The 19,084-nt window shown below is 36.9% G+C and overlaps 2 protein-coding genes across 2 annotated transcripts in view; one reads left to right on the top strand and one right to left on the bottom strand.

Annotated features, from left to right (window-relative positions):
• The window catches only part of GTPBP8 (GTP-binding protein 8 (putative)), a 68,269-nt gene extending 62,257 nt beyond the window's left edge, over positions 1 to 6,012 (bottom strand). The window contains exon 1 of the mRNA XM_006895365.1: positions 5,913 to 6,012. Coding sequence (XP_006895427.1) covers positions 5,913 to 6,012 — 100 coding nt within the window. The remainder of the gene's footprint in view (positions 1 to 5,912) is intronic.
• Positions 6,013 to 6,085: 73 nt separating this feature from the next.
• Positions 6,086 to 19,084, top strand: part of LOC102870723 (cell surface glycoprotein CD200 receptor 1-like) — a 67,893-nt gene continuing 54,894 nt past the window's right edge. The window contains exons 1-2 of the mRNA XM_006895364.1: positions 6,086 to 6,149; positions 7,667 to 7,780. Coding sequence (XP_006895426.1) covers positions 6,086 to 6,149; positions 7,667 to 7,780 — 178 coding nt within the window. The remainder of the gene's footprint in view (positions 6,150 to 7,666; positions 7,781 to 19,084) is intronic.

Raw genomic sequence — 19,084 nt, 5'->3', positions numbered from 1 at the left:
AACAACAACAACAACAACAAAGGTTTGTCCTATTCCACACTGTTGCTTGGCATACACATCACTTGTAATCATCCTTTCCTTTCAAACTATTCTTCTTTTCATTCATTCCAGTGCAGTGTTCCTTATTTATCTATTCTTGCCCCACCCTTCCCCCTATCCTATACTGATTGTATTATTGCAACAGTAGATTTATGTGGCATTTGCCCTTTGGTGACTGTGACTGAGAAAATTTTCTTGGCATAATGTCATTCAGACTCATCATATTATGTAGTGTTTCAGGAGTCCTTAGTTTTTCAATGCTGCCTAGTATTAATTGTATGAATGTACCATAGTTTCTCTATCCATTTGTTTGTTATGGACATGTGAGTGGCTTTCATCTCTTTGCTATTGTGTATAAAATGCTGTAGTAAACATGGGTGTGCATACATACATCTGTTTACATTACAGCTCTGATTTCTCTGAGGTTAATTCCCAGTAATGGGATAGCTGGATCAAATGGTTTTTCTATTTCCAACTTTTTGAGGAAGCGCCAGACTGCTTTCTATGGCAGTTGTACTATTTACATACCCACCTGGCAGTATGGGGACTCACCATTCTCCACAACCTTTCTAGCATTTGTTTTCTGCTGCCCTGTTGAACTTTCCTTTTGTTGTTCGGGTGAGATTACATCTCACTTTTGTTTTGATTTGTTCCTCTCTGATGGTTATTGATTTTAAGTATTTTTTCATGTGTTTGCCATCCAATCTTCTTTAGTGAAGTTTCTATTCATCTCTTCTCCCCATTTTGTGTTTGAGCTGTTTGTCTTTTTCTTCTTGATATGAAGTATTCAATAATTTTTAATTATGAGTTTCTTATTAGAATTTTCACTGCCAAATACTTTTACCCAATCTGTGAGCTTCCTTTTCACTTTAAATAGTGACAATTTTTTTTACCTTCACTTTCTCTAAGATTTATTTATCTTATTTATTAATGTGTTCAATTACTTGCTGTGCATCAGAGAACTGGACAATGACAAGGATGACAGAAGAAGAACCAATGTCTTTGAGTTGAGGTGCTGGAAGAGAATCTTGAACATAAAATGGACTGCCAAGAAAACAAATAGGTCTGTCTTGGAGAGGGTAAAACGAAGTTTCTCCTTGAAGGCTAGGATTTTTAAGCTCTCTCACATACTTTGGGTACATGGCCAGGAGAGACCAGTCCTTGGAAAAGGATGTCATGCTTGGAAGGGTGGAGAGACAGCACAGGAGAGGATGACCCAGATGAGATGGATTGATACAGTAACTGAGGAAATGAGGGTAGATGTGTCAGAGTCAGTGAGATTGGCTCAAGACAGGGCAGGATTCAGAGGTGTTTGTTGTACATAGGGTCACTATGGGTCACAAATAACTTGATGGCATGTAAAAACAATGACAATGTACTATCTATACTTACACATCAATTTCTTTTTATTTTATGTGTCATTGAGTCATTGACTCATAGCTGACCCTGAAGCAGATTTTCAGAAGCTGCAATTTTTTTCAGAGTCTGAAAGATTGCCCATCTTTCTCCTGTAGAATAGCTGATGCATTGTTTTTGCTGTGTGCTATCAAGTTGGAACTGACTCATAGCTGATTGTCTAGCATATTTTTGGAGGCAGTGAATCACACTGAAGAAGATTCCTCATTTTTCTCCCATGGAACAACTGCTTGATTCAAATCACATGCCTTTGGGATCCCAATGCAGCTTTTTATCCCTAGGCCACCAGAGCTGTAGTGTCTAAAAACTGTAATTAAAGCATGGGTTTTTAAGGCATGCTCATTAGTAAACTTTGTGATCAAATGATGGAGCCTGCCGTCACCAATTAAACAGTCCCTGAAGTGAGGAGTGAGGATTAAGAAAATAATGATAGAGACAAGAGAAAGAGTTGGGAGGGCATACAGTGAATACTGCAGCCCCGAGTTTATTCTCTTCTGTCCTTTTATCTTCCTTTTACGGGGAACAAAAAAACAATCCAGCCCCACGGCTGACAATACAGTTTGCTTTTCATACCCTCATTTAGCCCTAGGGCTCAAAGAATGTTCAAGGCTGTTTTTGTACTGAGAACAGTAAACAGTTTCTCTTGTGGGAACATCTGGCCATTTCCTTATAATACAGCTGATTGCTTCCTTGTATCTTTTACTTAATAATTTTCCAGTGCTATATGAAGCTTTTGCTGTGTCTTTATTAAAGGTTTCCCACAATCAAACTTTATAGGTAGCTGATGTTGTTATTGTGTACCATTGAGTCAGAGCCAAGCCATAGCTGACCCTCTGGTGGGTTTTCAGAGGCACTTGATGGCACAGGAGGAAATTGCCTAGCCTTCTCCTGCGGAGCAACTGGTGGATTTTAACCCCATGCCTTCAAAATTGCAGTGAAGCTTCTTGCCACTAGGCTACCAGTACTTGCTAAATAAATTTGAGAAAACCTTAGCCTTGATTTCACCAAATTATGTCCAGAGGGCAGCAGAGAGTGACTTTCATGTAAATAAATACTTAGAGACAAGAATAGAGGGTTTGTTTACTTGAACAAAATAGACAAAACTATGAAATTGTAATGATGATTAAAAAAGAGAATAGATGAAAAGATAAACACATTTAGGAAAGTGTAAAGGTGAGAGATATACTGGAGAAAAATAGAGTTAAAAAGTGGGTAGGTAGGTAGGTAGGTAAAGACTAGCCAATAACAAAAAAACTAGATTTTAAAATAAGATTTAATGGACTTGAATCCTTACTCCCAACTTATTACCTATAAAAATTTGACTAATTTTCTTAAGCTTTTAAGCATCAGTTACTTTGGCTGTAAAATGAGAATAACTTTGAGTTCATAGAATTATTGAAAGTGTTAAATGATGTGATATTTAAAAATATACATATTTATAAAGTGCTTAGAATAAGGCCTGGCTTGACAAATGTTATTTACTATTGATGTGGTTAGTGAGGCTCAGAATTTATACTTAGCAAACTATAAAATGTGGTTAGTAATTTCTCTGCTCTATGTTTTGTATTAGTTTGATATTATACACATATTTTATTTTCAAACATAGTTTTTAAATTTTTGCTCCTTGCATAATCTTTAAATGTATTTAAAAAGAATGAGTAACAATCAATACTCTTATTATCAGCAGTAACATGTCTTTTAAAAGAATGAGTAACAATCAACACTATTGGTACCAGCAGCCAGGAGATTAAAAGACTAATTAATTGTATTGGGAAATTCTGCTGTCAGAGATCTCTCCAAAGTACTGAAGAGCAACGACATTATTCTGGAAACTAACATGCACCTGATACAGGCTATATGGTCTTTGCAATTACTTGCAATGCCTCAGAAAACTGGACAATGACTAGCGATGATAAAAGGAGAATTGATGCCTTTGAGCTGTGGTGCTGGACAAGACAATAACAACAACAATAACTTCTACTATAATTAATTAGATTAGAATCTCTAATCATTGTGTCAAGGGGTACTTAGGAACTTTGCTGAATGGTAGACTGTTGTGGCTTGATCATTTATTTTACCTCTACAGTACAAACTCACTTAAAAAACTCACTGCTATTGAGTCGGTTCTGACTCATAATGACCCTCTATGAGGTTTTTGAGACTATAAATATCAATGGGAAGGGACTGCCTGCTTTTCTTTTGCAGAAAAACTAGTGGATTTGAATTGCTGGAGCTGAACTAGCTTTGGGTTAGCAAGGCAGCTTGTTATGGTCTGTACCACTAGAGTTCTGTAGGACAGGTCAGTGCTAAAATTGCTGGGGAGATTTTAATACCTTAATAACAGAAGCGCATACATTTTCAGGAGTGTAAAAGCTGAATAAGGACTCTGGATACCTTTGAGAGAATGTAAGATCCTTGAAATTCTTTGCTTCTTCTTGTTGTTATGTACTGTTGAGTCACTTGCAATTCATAGTGACTCTAAGTACAACAGCTCTGAAACCTGCTCTATCTTGAGCCAAACTCATTGTCTCTGACACGCCTACCTCTTTACCCCAGTTGCTGAGTCAGTCCATCTCATCAAGGGTCTTCCTCTCTTATGCTGTCCCTCCACCCTTCTAAGTATAATGTCCCTCTCCAAGGACTGGTCCCTCCTTGCAACATGTCCAAAGTATGTCAGATGAAGCTTCAGAATCCTTGTCTCCAAGGAGCAGCCTCTCCAGGACAAACCTATTTGTTCTCCTAGCAGTTCATGGTATATTCAGTACACTTATCCAATACCATATCTCAAAGGCATCAATTTTTTTATCATCTTTAGTCATTGTCCAGTTCTCTGATGCATAGCAGCAGGTAATTGTGAAGACCATGTACTGGATCAGGTGCACCTTAGTCTCTAGACTGACATCATTACTCTTCAGTACTCAGGAGAGGTTACTGACAGCAGATTTTCCCAATGCAATTAATCTTTTGATTTCTTGGTTGCTGGTACCAAGAGTGTTGACTGTGGAGCCAAGCAAATTGAATCTGTTAAGAATACTTATCTCTTCACCGTTTATCATGATGGTGCCAATTGGTCCAGTGGTAAGAATCTTTGTTTTCTTGATGTTGACCTTCAACCTATATTGAAGCCTGCAGTCCTTGACCTTCTCCAGCAAATGCCACAGATCCTCCTCAGTTTCAGCAAGCAAAGTTGTGTCATCTGTATAATGCAAGCCATTGATGAGTCTTCCTCCAATCCTGAAGCCATGTCCTTCCTCATAGAGCCCAGCCTCCTGGATGATCAGTTCCACATATAGATTAAAAAGGTATGGAGATAGGATGTATCCCTGGCATATACATTTGAACTATGAAATGTTTTCCTTGCTCTTTGCTGATGACTGCCTCCTGGTCCAAGTATAACTTTCACATAAGCACAAACAAGGTTCTGGGTTTCCCATCTCTTCAGAGTTAGCCACAGTTTGTTGTGATCCACACAGCCAAAAGCCTCTGCATAGTCAATGAAACACAATTAGACATTCCTCTGGTTCTCTGCCTTCAGCCAAGATCCATCTGACATTGACTAAGAACAATCATTATGGTTGTTATGTACAAGTCAAATTGACTCATAGCTCATCCTCCCACAGGTTTTCTGAGGCAGTGAATTACATAGGAAGAGCTTACCCATCTTTCTGCCACAGAGTATCTAGTTGATTCAAACCATATAGCTTTGGGCTGGCTGTGCAGCACCTTGTTGCTAAGCCACATGAGTTCAACATAATCCTTTTAGAGAGGACAACAAGGTCAGAATCAGAAACTTCATGATGGAGCAGAGGTTGGGATAACACAATCACGAGCCAAGGCAAGCAATGGGAACGGAGAAGCTGAAAATAACAAGGAATTAATTCCTAGAGCCTTCAGAGAAGTGCAACCCACAGACTTTTATTTTAGCCTGTAAGATCTGTTTCAGATTCCTAGTCTTCAAGACTGTACACGAATAAGTCTGCATTTTTCCCCCCAATTTGCTAAGTTTATCACACATTTGTTATAGCAGCGTCAGAAACTGATAAACTTATGATACTTCTGCAAGGTTGTGTTGATTCTCATAAACAGCAGTTTGAAACAAGAAGTCTCTAGAAAAAAAACATTTTAGTCTAAATTTTGTAACTAAGGCTGTACAGCTTTTCACCTTGGAAAAAAGGTGATAAAAATGGTGTTGACTGGGAAATTTAATGGCATAGGTGAAAAACTGATAAATATTTAACCCAAATTTAGACACATTTGTTTTTCTCGGGTACATCCAATGCCTTAGTATAGTGTTTATCTATACAAGGCAGGAGTGCGAGGAGAACCAATGAACTGTAAGACACCCCTGTTAATCCATTTCCTCGGCTTTGCTGCAGTGCTTTGAACAGGAAATCTGTTGTGTTGGTTCCAGAGAAGAGCTACTTCTGTGCCAGCTTGCTAATCAGACAATCACACACTGAGTGGAAAGAGGGCGTAAGAGGAAGGAGTTCTCAACTGCAGAGGTGCTAGGAGGACCCAGTGCAGAGGAGTAGGAGTCCCCAGAGAGATCTTGGCCATGCTCACAACCCCTTTTCCACCTGTGTGGGGATAAAGTGCTAAGTAAAGGAGGGCAGGAAGAGAGTTAGCAGAAATGTTCTGGCTTCAGAGAACTTCTGTCCTGGGACTACTGATTGTGACTATTTCCTTAGTGTCTGGTAAGTCTGACTTCTCTTTGAGAGTGGGTTAGAGAATGAATGATGGTCTTAAGTATCTTTCAGCTTTATCTTTCTTAGGGAGCAATGTAAAAGATACTGGAGGTAGAGGTGGAGCTACTCTGAAATTTCTGTGACTTTATCACTTTTATTTTATTCTTTATCACCATCTTATTATTTGTATCCTATATAGTATACGAGTCTGTAAAATCCACTCTACTGCTTACTCATTCATCCATCCTCCATTTTTCAGGCCAATCAAGAAAAATGAATTACTACTAACAACTCTAGTTATGTAGACTCCTGTCTATCTGCTGCTTTTATTTTAAATAATAACCATAATCTCTTTAGATCTATGTCATCAGTAATATTAATTAGAAGTAATTTTCTTTGACCATGTGATTATTTCATGTAGCACAATGGCAGTGAAGTGGCTGTGGTTGTTAGCATTTTTCCTTAAGTTTTGTGTACTGTGGGAGATCATCTCTGAGTTAAAGGACTCACTCTCAATATCAAGGTTCCTGCAGTACATGTAAGAGGGTCTGGAGCTATTGGGAGAGAGAATGCCTGGCTTTAGTGAAGAGGCTTGTCAGAATTGCTAGGTGAGGAATTTTTGGGGTTTATCTTACAGAAGACATGAGCAGCTGCAAGGATATAGTGTAGTTGGTTTGAGCTTGATGACTTGATAATTAAGAAAAGTCCTTCTTTCCTAATACAAGTGACTAGTTAAAATATTATCTATCTTCTAGCAAAAATATTCTGTCTTCCACATGTTATTCTTAATAGTGAGACAGGTGCCACAACCATATTCTATTAGTGGATACTTTCCTGGACAATTTTAACCTTATTCTTCCTGTGTTGATTTCCACAGCAACCCACAGATATTTTAATAATTTACAAAGGTAGACGGAGGCTTAGAGAGGGAAAATTGTTTTCTCAATGTTATATATGTTGTTATGTGGCAGAGTCACACTCAATAATTAAGTGCAAGTTGATATTAATAATATGTATAGGCAATTTACCAATATTTAACCATTGTCTTTTACTGAAGAGCTTTTACTACTTCCACCACAGTGCCAAAGTGAAGCTAAAACTCAGGCGTAACCTTAAATTGGCTATTTACTCATATACATGGAAATGTAAAGTGGAAATAAAATGGAAGTAAAGTGAAGTTGACTATTTAATCATTAAAGACAGAGACCAGTCCAGCCCCAACTGTAGCAGGGAATCCAGGTCCACCAGGAGTTGTTTATACAACTACTAGGGCTTGGAGCAAAGAGAGGGGTGGAGGTGAGGAGGACTTAAGTTGAAAACCTAGTTATAATTTCTATTTTAAAATTTTAGATTTGGAAGTGTTTTAGAACCCAACAAGGAAATGCTCCATATGTTACATCTCTGGAGTTTGTGTTTATATTATTATAAGTTATCTAGATGCTTTTTTAGGTATGGGTTACCTTCAAAAGGAACTTTCCCCCTTCCCTTTGAGTAATTTTAATTCATTTTTTATTACTTTCCACTAGGGGGCAGGCAGTACCAAGGGGAAAAGATGGAACGCAGGACAGGGCCAGGCTATTTGATAGTACCAACATCGCGAAAAGATAAACGAGATGAAAAACATTTTTCAAAAAGCAGAGGTTTGTCTTCATTAATTCAAACCCTAACTTCCTTTTCTAGTGTCTTATAGATGTCCATACGTAAGCTACTAACAAATTTTTCAAAAGTACTGAGCTCAGTGACTAGATGGAAGGTAGGGGTGCTATCTGTATGTGGCAGTTATTTTAGTCAATTTAAATGAGGAAGTTGAAAGATGAAGATGCAGTGAAATAACTGGAGAATATTTTACTTACGATTGAGAAATTCATAGAGTAGTTCAAAGACAGAGGAAATTTCTGTGACTTGGAGTTGTTGAAGGCCCTTTGGAGTGGGGGTTCTTAAGTTGGGCTTTGAATGACAGACAGGTAGATTGCGAGGAGAGGTGTGTAGCATGGGCAAAACAACTGTGGCTCAGGGAAAGAGGAATTTTATCTCAATGGAACAGAAATGGACTGTTCTGTGATGGTAGGAGATAAAGCTGAACTGTAAGAGTCCTTGATAGCTAAGCAGAAGAACCTGGACATAGTGTAACTGGCAATCAGGTGATATCACTCGTTTTAGGCAATGGAAAATAATTTAATATTGCAATAATTTAGGAGAATGAATGAGTTGGCAGCAGTATTATACAGAATGGGAGTGGAACTTGGTAAATAATAAATTTTTGAAGCAAGAATCAAGGGCTTCAATGTTCGAGTTTCCAAGTTAGGAAGTCCTATGGTGCCCTTGAGAGGCATAGGGTGGTTGAAAAGAGTGGACATCTAGGAGAAAAACTTCTACAGACACTGGGAAGTACAGCACCATCCAGCTCTGTGAATTGTTAGTGGAGTGGATGGTCCTGTAAAGAAAGGAAACAAACAAAAAGTTTAATCAGCACTGGGTATTTTTGGATTTGGGTTATAAGAATTCTAATTATCTCCTCTGCAACTGAGAACAAGGTCTTACATGAGATGGGCCATACATTTAGTGCTAAACTTTGAAGATAAAGAGAGAAAAGTCTTCTGAAACTAAGGAGTAAGATAGATTAGATAAAGGAATGCTTGTAAGTTGACTATTTCAATAAGAAAATGAGAACTAAAAGTAACAGTAACAACAAATTAACAGCAAATGAGTATTTCAATTATTGGTGCTAATTAGTAAAATAACCCATTGTCATTTTGATTTGTGTCTTATTAGAAAAACTAATCAGTATAGTCATTAGAACATAGTCATCATTTCCATAATTTGTTCTCTCTCATTTTTATCACTTACACACATTGGTAGCATAATGCCTTTCTTGTCAGCGCTTAGAATTGACTAGACACTTCCAAGGGGAAAAAATGAGACATTCTCCTCCTATAACCATTTACAGCCTCAGAAACCTGACCCAGGGTCACTATAGTCAGGACCAGCTTGACAACCACATGTTTGGAGACAGCAAATCGTGCTTATGACAGAATTCTTTTGTTAAACAAGTTTGTCTAATACCACATCAGCTCATGCCCTCTCAACACCCCCGGCAGAGATGGAGCTGCTTATGCACTAAAATGGGAGCAAAGTGCTTAAAAGATTTTGTAGCTAGAATCTATATATTTTACATGCAGTTGTTGTTGTGTGTCATCCAATCACAAACCTTTGGGTTGGCAGTGCAGCTCCTTGTACTGCCAACACAAAGGCAGGTGGTTCAAATCCACCAGCTATTATGTGGGTGAAGGATGGACAATCTCCTCCTGTGTGATTTATAGCTTCTGAAAACCCACTGGAAGGCCTACTATGGGTTTGTTCTGACTCAATGGTATATTACCAACATGGAAATGTACCTGGAAAGGATAAGGAGCAAAAAAAGTCTACACAGCAACCTCAACCAGCAGACGCCTTCATTTAATCCCATGGGAGCTATGCAGCTAGAATTGTCCTATAGATTTCCTTCATTGAATTGAAAAGATGAGCTTTATATCTTCATTTCCGTCAGTCATTAGAAGTGAGCTCTGAGAAGTGAATGGCTTTGCATGAAGTAGTTGAGGTGATCCTTGAAGTTGCTAAGAGCTGAAAACTGCCTGACAACAGTTCTAGTAGCTTAAAATACCTTATGACGTAGGCCGCCAGTGATAAAAATGTCTTCTTTTAATTCTCAGAAAATTCGCCTTATCCATCCTTAGTTAATTCCCTCCATGTTATCTCGGGGCTGTTTTCAACTAGTAATTTTAAGCCAGACAGAATCAGCTTAGAGTCTAAAATGTCAGAACACTGTACCATCGTAAACTTACTGAGACTGCCAGGGGCATAAAGTTGAGACGTGAAATTTGACAAACTTTGCCGATGATTCTAATGGCAACCTGAGTTTAGAACATTGCTTTAGACCTGTCTTAGTTTCTTCATCACCCCAAGTTTCTATGTTGTCCTTAAATCTTTGGTATGACCAGTAGGTCACACAACATGGACTTTGACTTTTTCCTAGAGAGGAGGTCCTGAGAGTAAGGGCCTCATCTCACTCATCTGACTATTTTCAGGGTCTGCACAGAAAATGTTTGCTAAGCTCAACTTCCTCTAAATGTCTTCTAGGTCTGTAACCACTCTTTTTTTTTTTTTCTTCTCTTTCAGAAAAGAAATATCAATATATTAAGACAAAAACTTCCATTTTGCTTTCCCCCTCTTTTTTATTATGGTAAATATAATTTAAAATTTGTCTTGTTTACCTTTTTAAGTGTACAAATCCAAAACATAATACATATTCTTTTTTTGTCTCCACACTTTCCTTCATTTCTATTATGTTACATACCATTCTCATACATTGTGTCTTATAAAAGTAATCACCATTGGGCTATGCCTACCTTTACCAGTCTTTTCAGGTCCCCACCAGACCTTTCCTATTTCCTTTACATGCTTCCTCCACCCACCAAATTCTGTAACCCTGTGATTTCACCCCTACCCATTTCACCCCTCTGCTTCCACCCTTTTCTGCTTTGGATTCCCATACATGTTTTACTACTTATCCTATTTTTGCAATAATGTAGCCTTGAAAACTAGAACCAAATTAATTTTTTTCTTTTTGCTTCCTAATTTTTATCCATTTATTGAATTTGTTATTAAATATGTGTTTTGAAACTTGTTACTTTTCTCAAACAAACATGTCTAAATTTTCCTTTTTTATAAATCCTTTTTGTGTTTTATTTTCACCTCTATGTTATAGCTGAATAGTACAATTAACTAGCAAAGTCATTTTTTTAAAAAAATTATTTTATGCTCGTTTATTTACAAAGTTCGAATACATTGTTTTTAATACCAGATTTTTCCCATTATTTCAACCCCCAAATCAAATTGTGAAACCTTTTGATCAAGCACCCTCTCATCCTTACCCCTCACCCCCACCTTGAATCCTTATATTCATTCTACAGTAATGGTTTTATACAGTATTTGTTCTTAAGGGACTAAGTTGGTTCACCCAGCATAATGCTCTCTAGTCCCTCCCAAGATAGGTAGTAATTTACAAAATCATTGTTCTGTTTTGTACAATATTCCATTGTGTGTATGCACTATAATTTCTCAATCCATTCAATTGTGGTTGGACATCTGAGCTGTCTCCAATTTCTTGTGATGGTGAATAATGCTATTGTGAACATTTGTGTACAAGTGCCACAGTTTTCATTTTCTTGGGGTACATTCCAAACAGTAGAATAGCTGGGTCATACAGAACTTCTACGTCCATTTTTTTGAGGAAGTGCAATACTGCTTTCCAGAGTGATTGTACCATTTTACAATCCCACCAGCAATTTATTAGAGTTCCCATCTTGCCACATCTTCCCCAGCATTTATTACTTGCTGTCCTGTTAAACATTGCTCCTGCTACTGGAGTGAGATGGTACCTCATTGTGGTTTTGATTTTCATCTCTCTTATTGCCAGTGATTATGAACATTTCTTCATGTGTCTGTTGACTATCTGAATATCTTCTGTGAAAAGTCTTCTCATGTCTTTTGCTCATTTTCTAATTGTGTTATCAGTCTTTTTCTTGTGGAGGTGCTATAGGATTCTGTAAACATTTGACAGTAGACTCTGGTCTGAAGTGGAATTGACAATTTTTTTCCCCCCAGTCAGCAGTGTTTTCGTTTCATTCTATTGGAGATTACTTTTAAAAAATTTTATTTTATTAATTTTAATGAACATTAACAGAGATTTTGGATTCCATTCATTCATTGTCGCATTTTTCTCCCTGCCCACCCCTCCCTCCAAGTTTGCTCTTCTCTTTGAAAAGGAGAAGAAAAATTCCTTCATTGGTATACAATCACCCTCCCCTCCTGCCCTGAATACACTCCACTATGCAACCTTCATTCAGGACTCTTGTCATAACCATAATACTCAATCATATATCACTTTTAAACTGTTATCTCCCTCATCTGTTTCAATGCAGTATACATAATTTATCCAATTGTTCTCAGTATCACCCCAACCCTGATGTCAGTCCTGTTCTACAACAGTGACACTATGCAGTACTTATCCTTCAGTGACTGAGATATTTCACTCAGCATAATATCCTCCAGGGTCACCTACTTTGTATAATATTGCATGAGTTCATTGTTTTTCAATGCAGAGTAGTATTCTATTGTGTGAATATACCACAGCTTCTCTATCCACTAGTTTGTTGATGGGCACTTAGGTTGTTACCAACTCTTTGCTATTGTGAACAAAGCCACAATAAACATGGGTGTGCAGATATCTGCCACGGTGGCAGTTATGGTTTCTTAAGGGTGTATTACCAGTCGAAGAATTGCTGGGTCAAATGGTATTTCTATTTGAAACTCTTTGAGAAAGTGCCATGCAGTCTTCTATAGTGGTTGCATCATTTTACACTCCTGCCAACAGTGAATAAGGGTTCCAGTTTCTCCACAACCTCTCCAGCATTTGTTGTTCTTAATAGGGTAAGATGATATCTCATAGTTGTTTTGATTTGTATCTCTCTAAGAGCTACGGATTTTGAGCATTTCTTCATGTATTTGTTGGCCATCTAAATGTCTTCTTGGTGAAGTGTCTGTTCATGTCCTGTGCCCATTTTTCAATTGGGTTATTTATCTTTATTTTGTTGTGGTGCTCGAGTATTTTGTAAATTCTAGATATAAGTCCCTTGTCTGATATGTCATTGTTGTTGTTATGTGCCGTCAAGTCACTTGCGACTCATAGCTACGCTATGTACAACAGTCCAAAACTCTGCTCTGTTCTGTGCCAATTGCACTGTCTCTGATACACCCATCCTGATTACCCCAGTCACTGAATCAATCTACCTCATAGAGGGCTTTCCCCTCCTGTGATATCTCTCCACCCTACCAAGCATGATGTCCCTCTCCAAGGACCGGGTACCTCCTTACAACATGTCCAAAGTATATTAGATGAAGCCCCAGAATCCTTGCCGCCAAGGAGCCGCCCATTTTAACCCTCTGCAGGATGAATCTGTTTGTTTTCCTAGCAGTCCATGGTACCCTCGATACTCTTCTCCAGTACCACAGCTCAAAGGCATCCAAATATTTTTTCTCAGTCTGTGGTTTCCCTTTTTACTCTGTTGGAGAAGTTTTTGGATGTGCATAGGGATTTGATTCTTAGAAGATCCCATTCATCTATTTTATCCTCTCCTGGTTGCAAATTTTCTGGGATGCTTGGAAGACTGTTTATGTTGTGGATTAGGACTTCCAGAGTTCTTCCAAGTTTTTCTTTAATGACGTTTATAGTCCTTGGTCCATAATCCACTTTGAATTGGTTTTTGTGTATGGTGTGCGGTGTGGATCTTGCTTGAGTTTTCTGCAGATACTTTTCCAATTTTGCCAGCACCATTTGTTAAAAAGGCTGTCATTTCCCCACTTAACTGAATTCATCTCTTTGTCAAAAATCAATTGACCATAGGTAGATGGGGTGATTTCTGTATTCTCAATTCTATTCCATTGATCTATGTGTCTGTCATTGTACCAGTAACATGCTGTCTTGACCACCATGGCAGTGTAGTAGGATTTGAAATCAGGAAGTGAGATGCCTCTTATGTTTTTTTGTTGTTTTTTTTTTAAGGAGTGATGTGCTTACTCGGGGCCTCTTTCCATTCCAAATGAAATTGGAAATTGCCTTTTCCATCTCTTTGAAGAATGGAATTGGTATTTTTATTGGGATTGCATTGAACATGTAAATTGCTTTTGGTAGTACTGTCATTTTCACAATATTGAGTCTTACTATCCATGAGCAAGGGATATTCTTCCACTTCTCCAGGTGTCTTTTTGTTTCTTATAGTAATGTTTTGTAATTTTCTTTGACTAGAGCCTTTATATTTCTAGTTAGATTTACTCCGAGGTATTTTATCTTGTGATTGGCAATTGTGAAGGGTATTATTTTTCTAAGCTCCATTTCTGTTTTCTCTTTGTCACTGTAGAGAAATCCAATTTATTTTTGTGTGTTGATTTTATATTCTGCCACTTTGCTGAATTGGTCAACTATGTCCAGTAGTTTACTTGCTGAGTCATTAAGGTTTTCTAAGTATGCTACCATATCATCTGCATACAGAGATAATTTTATCTCCTCTTTGCTAATTTGTATACCTCTTATTTCTTTGTCTTGTCTTATTGGTATCACTGAGACTTCTAATACAATATTGAATAGGAGAGGTGATAGTGGGCATCCTTGCCTATTTCCTGTTCTCAAAGAGAATGCCTTTAATCTCTCTATTGGAGATGCTTTTAACATGCACAGAGATTTATTCTTTAGGAGGTTCCATTCATCAGTTTCATCCTCTTCAGATTGTGCATTTCTGGTTGTATTTGGAAGTCTCTTTACCATAGACTAGGACATCTAAGCTTGATCACATTTTGTCTCTGATGAACTTTGTGGTTTTGATCTTTATTCCTACATCTCTGATCCATCGAGTTGATTTTTGTGTATAATGTGAGAAATGGATCCTGTTTCAACTTTCTTTGGTTAGCAGTCCAGTTTTGCCAGCACCATTTTTTGAAGAGGTTGTCATTTGCCCATTTGATAGGTTTTATTTCCTTGTCGAATATCAGTTGACCATAAATAGCTGGGTCTATTTCTGGGTTCTCAATTATGTTCCACTGGTCCATATACTTGTCATTGTACCAGTACCATGCAGTTTTGGTTATTATCATTTTGTAGTACATTTTGAGGTCAAGAAGTGCTATGCCTCCCACGTCATTTTTGTTTTTCAGAAGTGTCTTGCAAATGCTTTTTACAAAATTATTTTTATAAAATTATTTTTCACTGGGGTCTTTATCTTCTCCAAATAAACTTGAAAATTTCCTGTTTGATCTCCTTGAAAAATGAGTTTGGTATCTGTATTGGGATTGTGTTGAAAATGTAGATTACTTTTGGTAGGATTGTCATTTTCACAATATTAAGTTTTCTTACTCAAAATAGGGCACATTTTTCCATATCTTTAGGTCTTTTATTATGTCTTTCAGCAATGTTCTGTAGGGTTGTGGTGTTTTGTTGTGTTTTTTTTGTTTTGTTTTGTTTTTGTTTTTTGTATGGGTCTTTTGTATTTCTAGTTAGGCTTATTCCCATGTATCTCAATTTGTGGTTGGCTATTTTAAATGCTATTACTTTCTTGGTTTCTTTCTGTGAGTTCTCTTTGTTCCTGTAGAGGAATCCCACTAACTTTGGGATATTGATCGTCTATCCTGCCACTCTACTAAATTGGTCTACTAGATCTAAGAGGTTTTTATTGTTGAGTCTTTATGTTTTTCTATGTATGCTATCATATCATCTGCATACAGCAGTAGTTTAACCATTACTTTTCTGATCTGGATGACTTTTCTTTTCTTCTCTTGTTGTATTGCCCTAGCGAGAACTTCCAACAATATTGAATAGAAGTAGTGACAGTGAACATCCTTTCCTGGTCCCTATTCACAAGGAAAATTCTTTGCCTTTTTCTGCTGAGAATAATGTTGTCTCTTGGTTTTGCATATATACTTTCCCCTATTTTGAGGAAATTTCCTTTTATTCCAATTTTATTGAATGTCTTAATCAGGAAGGGATGCTGGATTTTGTCAAATGCCTTTTCTGCATCAATTGCTAAGATCATATGGTTCTTGCATTTACTTTGATAATATGGTGAATTATGTTGATTGTTTTTCTTATGTTGAACCATCCTTTCATACCTCTTATGAATCCCACTTAGTCATGGTGAATTATTTTTTTTATGTGCTTTTGCATTCTATTAGCTAGGATTTTATTAAGGATTTCTGCATCTATATTAATGAGAAATATTGGTTTGTAGTTTTCTTTCTTGGTATTATCTTTGCCTGGTTTTGGTATTAGGGTTATGTTTGTTCCTAGAATTACTCTGACAGTGTTCCTCCTTTTTCAATTTTTAGAAATAGTCTAAGTTTAATTGGTTATAGATCCCCTCTGAGTGTTTGGTAGAATTCAGTTATGAAGCCATCTGGTCCAGGACTTTTCTTATAGGGAAATCTTTTTTATGACCTGTTCAATTTCTTATTTTGTAATGGGTCTGTTCAAGTGATCTATATCTCTTCTTGTCAGTCTGGGTAGAGAATAAATTTCAAGGAATTTGTCCATTTCCTCTAGGTTTTAAAATTTATCAGGAATAGCTTTTCACAGTTTTCTGATACTATTGATTAAATTGCATCTGGTTCTGTTTTAATGTCACCTCTATAATTTCTTAATCAAATTATCTGTGTCTTCTCTTTTTCCCCACTTTTGTTAAGTTTGCCAGTGGTTTGTCAATTTTATTGACTCTTTTAAAAAACCAGCTCTTGGTCTTACTGATGGTTTAAATTGTTCTTCTGTTGTCTATCTCATTGATTTCAGCTCTTGTCCTTATAATTTCTTTTTTTTTCCTAGAGGCTATAAGATTATATAGTTGTTCTTTTTCTATATGATGAAGGTATTTAATTAGATAATTGATTTTTCCTCTTTCTTTCTTTTTAATGTGTGGGCCTATTGCTATGAACTGCTCCCCTGTGGAATGATTTAAATGCATCCCAGAGGTTTTGATATATTGTATTTTTGTTTTTATTTGTTTCCAGGAACATTTTAATTTCACCCTTTATGCCTTTTATAACCCAATCATGTTCTAGCACAGAATTATTTAGCTTCCACATGGGTGGTTTTGTAAGTTATACCCCCTCCTGGTTAATTTCTACTTTTATGGCATTATGATCTGAATTGTAGGAATGTGCAGTACCCTGAATTCATCCACAGGGCCAAATTGGCTGATTGTATAGTTTAGATCATCTGCATCTTCGTTGAGTTTCTTTTCAGTTGATCTAGCCTTTGGTGATAGTGGTATGTTGAAATCTCCTACCATTATTGTGGTAGTCTGTCTATTTCTTTCCTCAATTCTGTTAACCATTGTTTTATGTATTTTACAGGTTGATCATTTGGTGCATAAATATTGACCAAGGTTATGTCTTTTTGATCTATTGTGTCTTTAACCTATATGTAATGCCCTTCCTTATCTTTCATGGTGCTTATCATTCTGAAATCTATTTTATCAGTGATTAGTATTGCCACTCCTGCTTTCTGAAGTTGCCATTTGCTTGCTAATTTTTCCCCCCAAGCCTTTGATTTTGAGCCTGTCTTTCTTTTCTGTTTTTAGATGTGTCTCTTGTAGGCAACATATTGATGGGCTTTGTTATTTTTTTATTCATTCTGCTACTCGTTTTCTCTTAATTGGTGTGTTTAATCCATTCACATTAAATATGATTATTGTCAAGCCAGGTTTTAATTTTGCTGTGTTTCTTTTTCTGTTGCTTCTGATTACTATGGTCTGTTCACTTTCCTTTGGCATCTCAGTGTGAAGGACTTTACTTAAAATTTCTTGTAGTTTTGTTCTTGTTTTCACAAGTTTCTTAAGTTCCTTTTTTCTGCAAAAGATCTAATTTCTACTTCATATTTGATGAAGAGCTTTGCTGGGTATATGATCTTTGGCTGGCAATTATTTTCTTTCATTGGGATATTCCATCCCATTGTCTTCTAGCTTGTATGGTTTCTGCAAGAAATCAGAACTTAATCTAATTGTTTCCCCTTTGATATGACTCTTAGTTTTCTTCATGCTGCTTTTAGAATTCTATCCTATTCTTTTAATTTATAGAATTTGATTATGATATATCTTGATATTTTTCTTTTTGGGTCTAGTCTCTTTGGTGTTCACTGTCTTCATGAATGTGAATTTCCCTGTTCTTCAAAGTAACAGGGACATTTTCTTCTATTAGTTCTTCCATAATTTTCTTAGTGATTTCCTTGTTTTCCCTCTGTTCTGGATTTCCCATTATATATATGTTATTCATTTTGATGTCATCTCACATGCTTCTAATGTTTTCTTCATTTTATTTATGTCTTATCTCTAAGTTTTCTCCTAGTGTGTTTCCAGGGAAGCTCTTTTTTTTCACCCCACTGACTCAGTGTTCCATCTTTTCAGTTCTACATTTTTGTCCTAATAGCATGCTGTACACGTACATCTACCATTTTGGTCTTAATATTCTGGACTGCATTTTCATTCTTTTCTTGCATTTCCAGTATTGTGTTGGCTGTACCCTTTCTGTCTTATGTTGATTTTTTAAGTTCTTGTACCTTTTCTTCCATAGCTATTCATATTGCTCCTTATCAATATATTTATTCTGGATTATTGTCTCTAGAGTATTTACTTTCTTAATTGTTTCTTTCATCATTTGCATTTTCTTGTGTGGCTGTTCAACTCCACATCAACATGTTTCTTATTTTCTTTCTCTGGGGTATTCATTGGGTCTACTCTATTAGGAGAAGGGTTATTTTATTTGTCCATAATAAATGAGGCAGACTGCTTCTTTTTTGACATTATATTAGTCTTTTCTTAGTAGCTGTTAGGTCTTTTAACTATATAGTAGCCCAGAGTATGTCAATGTTTATTCAAGGACCTGTATATTTCTGCTCCCTTCTTGGCTATAGGCCTGCAGTGCCAAGGACCTGACAGCAGTGTTTTCCCCAAAGTACCTGAATGGGAAACCTGGAAGCCTGTTGTTCCCTTCCAGAACTGACATCTCTGCTTCACTCTAACTGCTAGATCTGTCCCACTTCCTTCTGCTTAATCTTAAAGGGTCCTGCTTGGTGTGGGTAAACAACAGTGTTTCCCCCAGTACTGTGGGCACTGTGCTGTGTGTCTTCCTATTATGCTGCACCTCTTTCTGCTGTGCTGCAATTCAGTAAGGTCATTTTTGGAAGATCCTTTGTCAGCATACTCACATATTTTTGCCCATTTTTTTTCATTTATTCTTTTTTTTTTAAAGTTTAGGTTGTTTATTTTTCATTTCAATGAACATCTACAGAGATTTTGGGATTCCATTCATTCATTGTTGCACCCTTCTCCCCGCACAAACCCCTCCCC

Source organism: Elephantulus edwardii, unplaced genomic scaffold (genome assembly GCF_000299155.1).
Source record: "Elephantulus edwardii isolate Elephantulus edwardi_28Jun2011 unplaced genomic scaffold, EleEdw1.0 scaffold00165, whole genome shotgun sequence".
Taxonomy (NCBI): domain Eukaryota; kingdom Metazoa; phylum Chordata; class Mammalia; order Macroscelidea; family Macroscelididae; genus Elephantulus; species Elephantulus edwardii.
The sequence above is the reverse complement of the archived record's forward strand: the minus strand, read 5'-3'. Positions and strand labels throughout refer to the sequence as shown.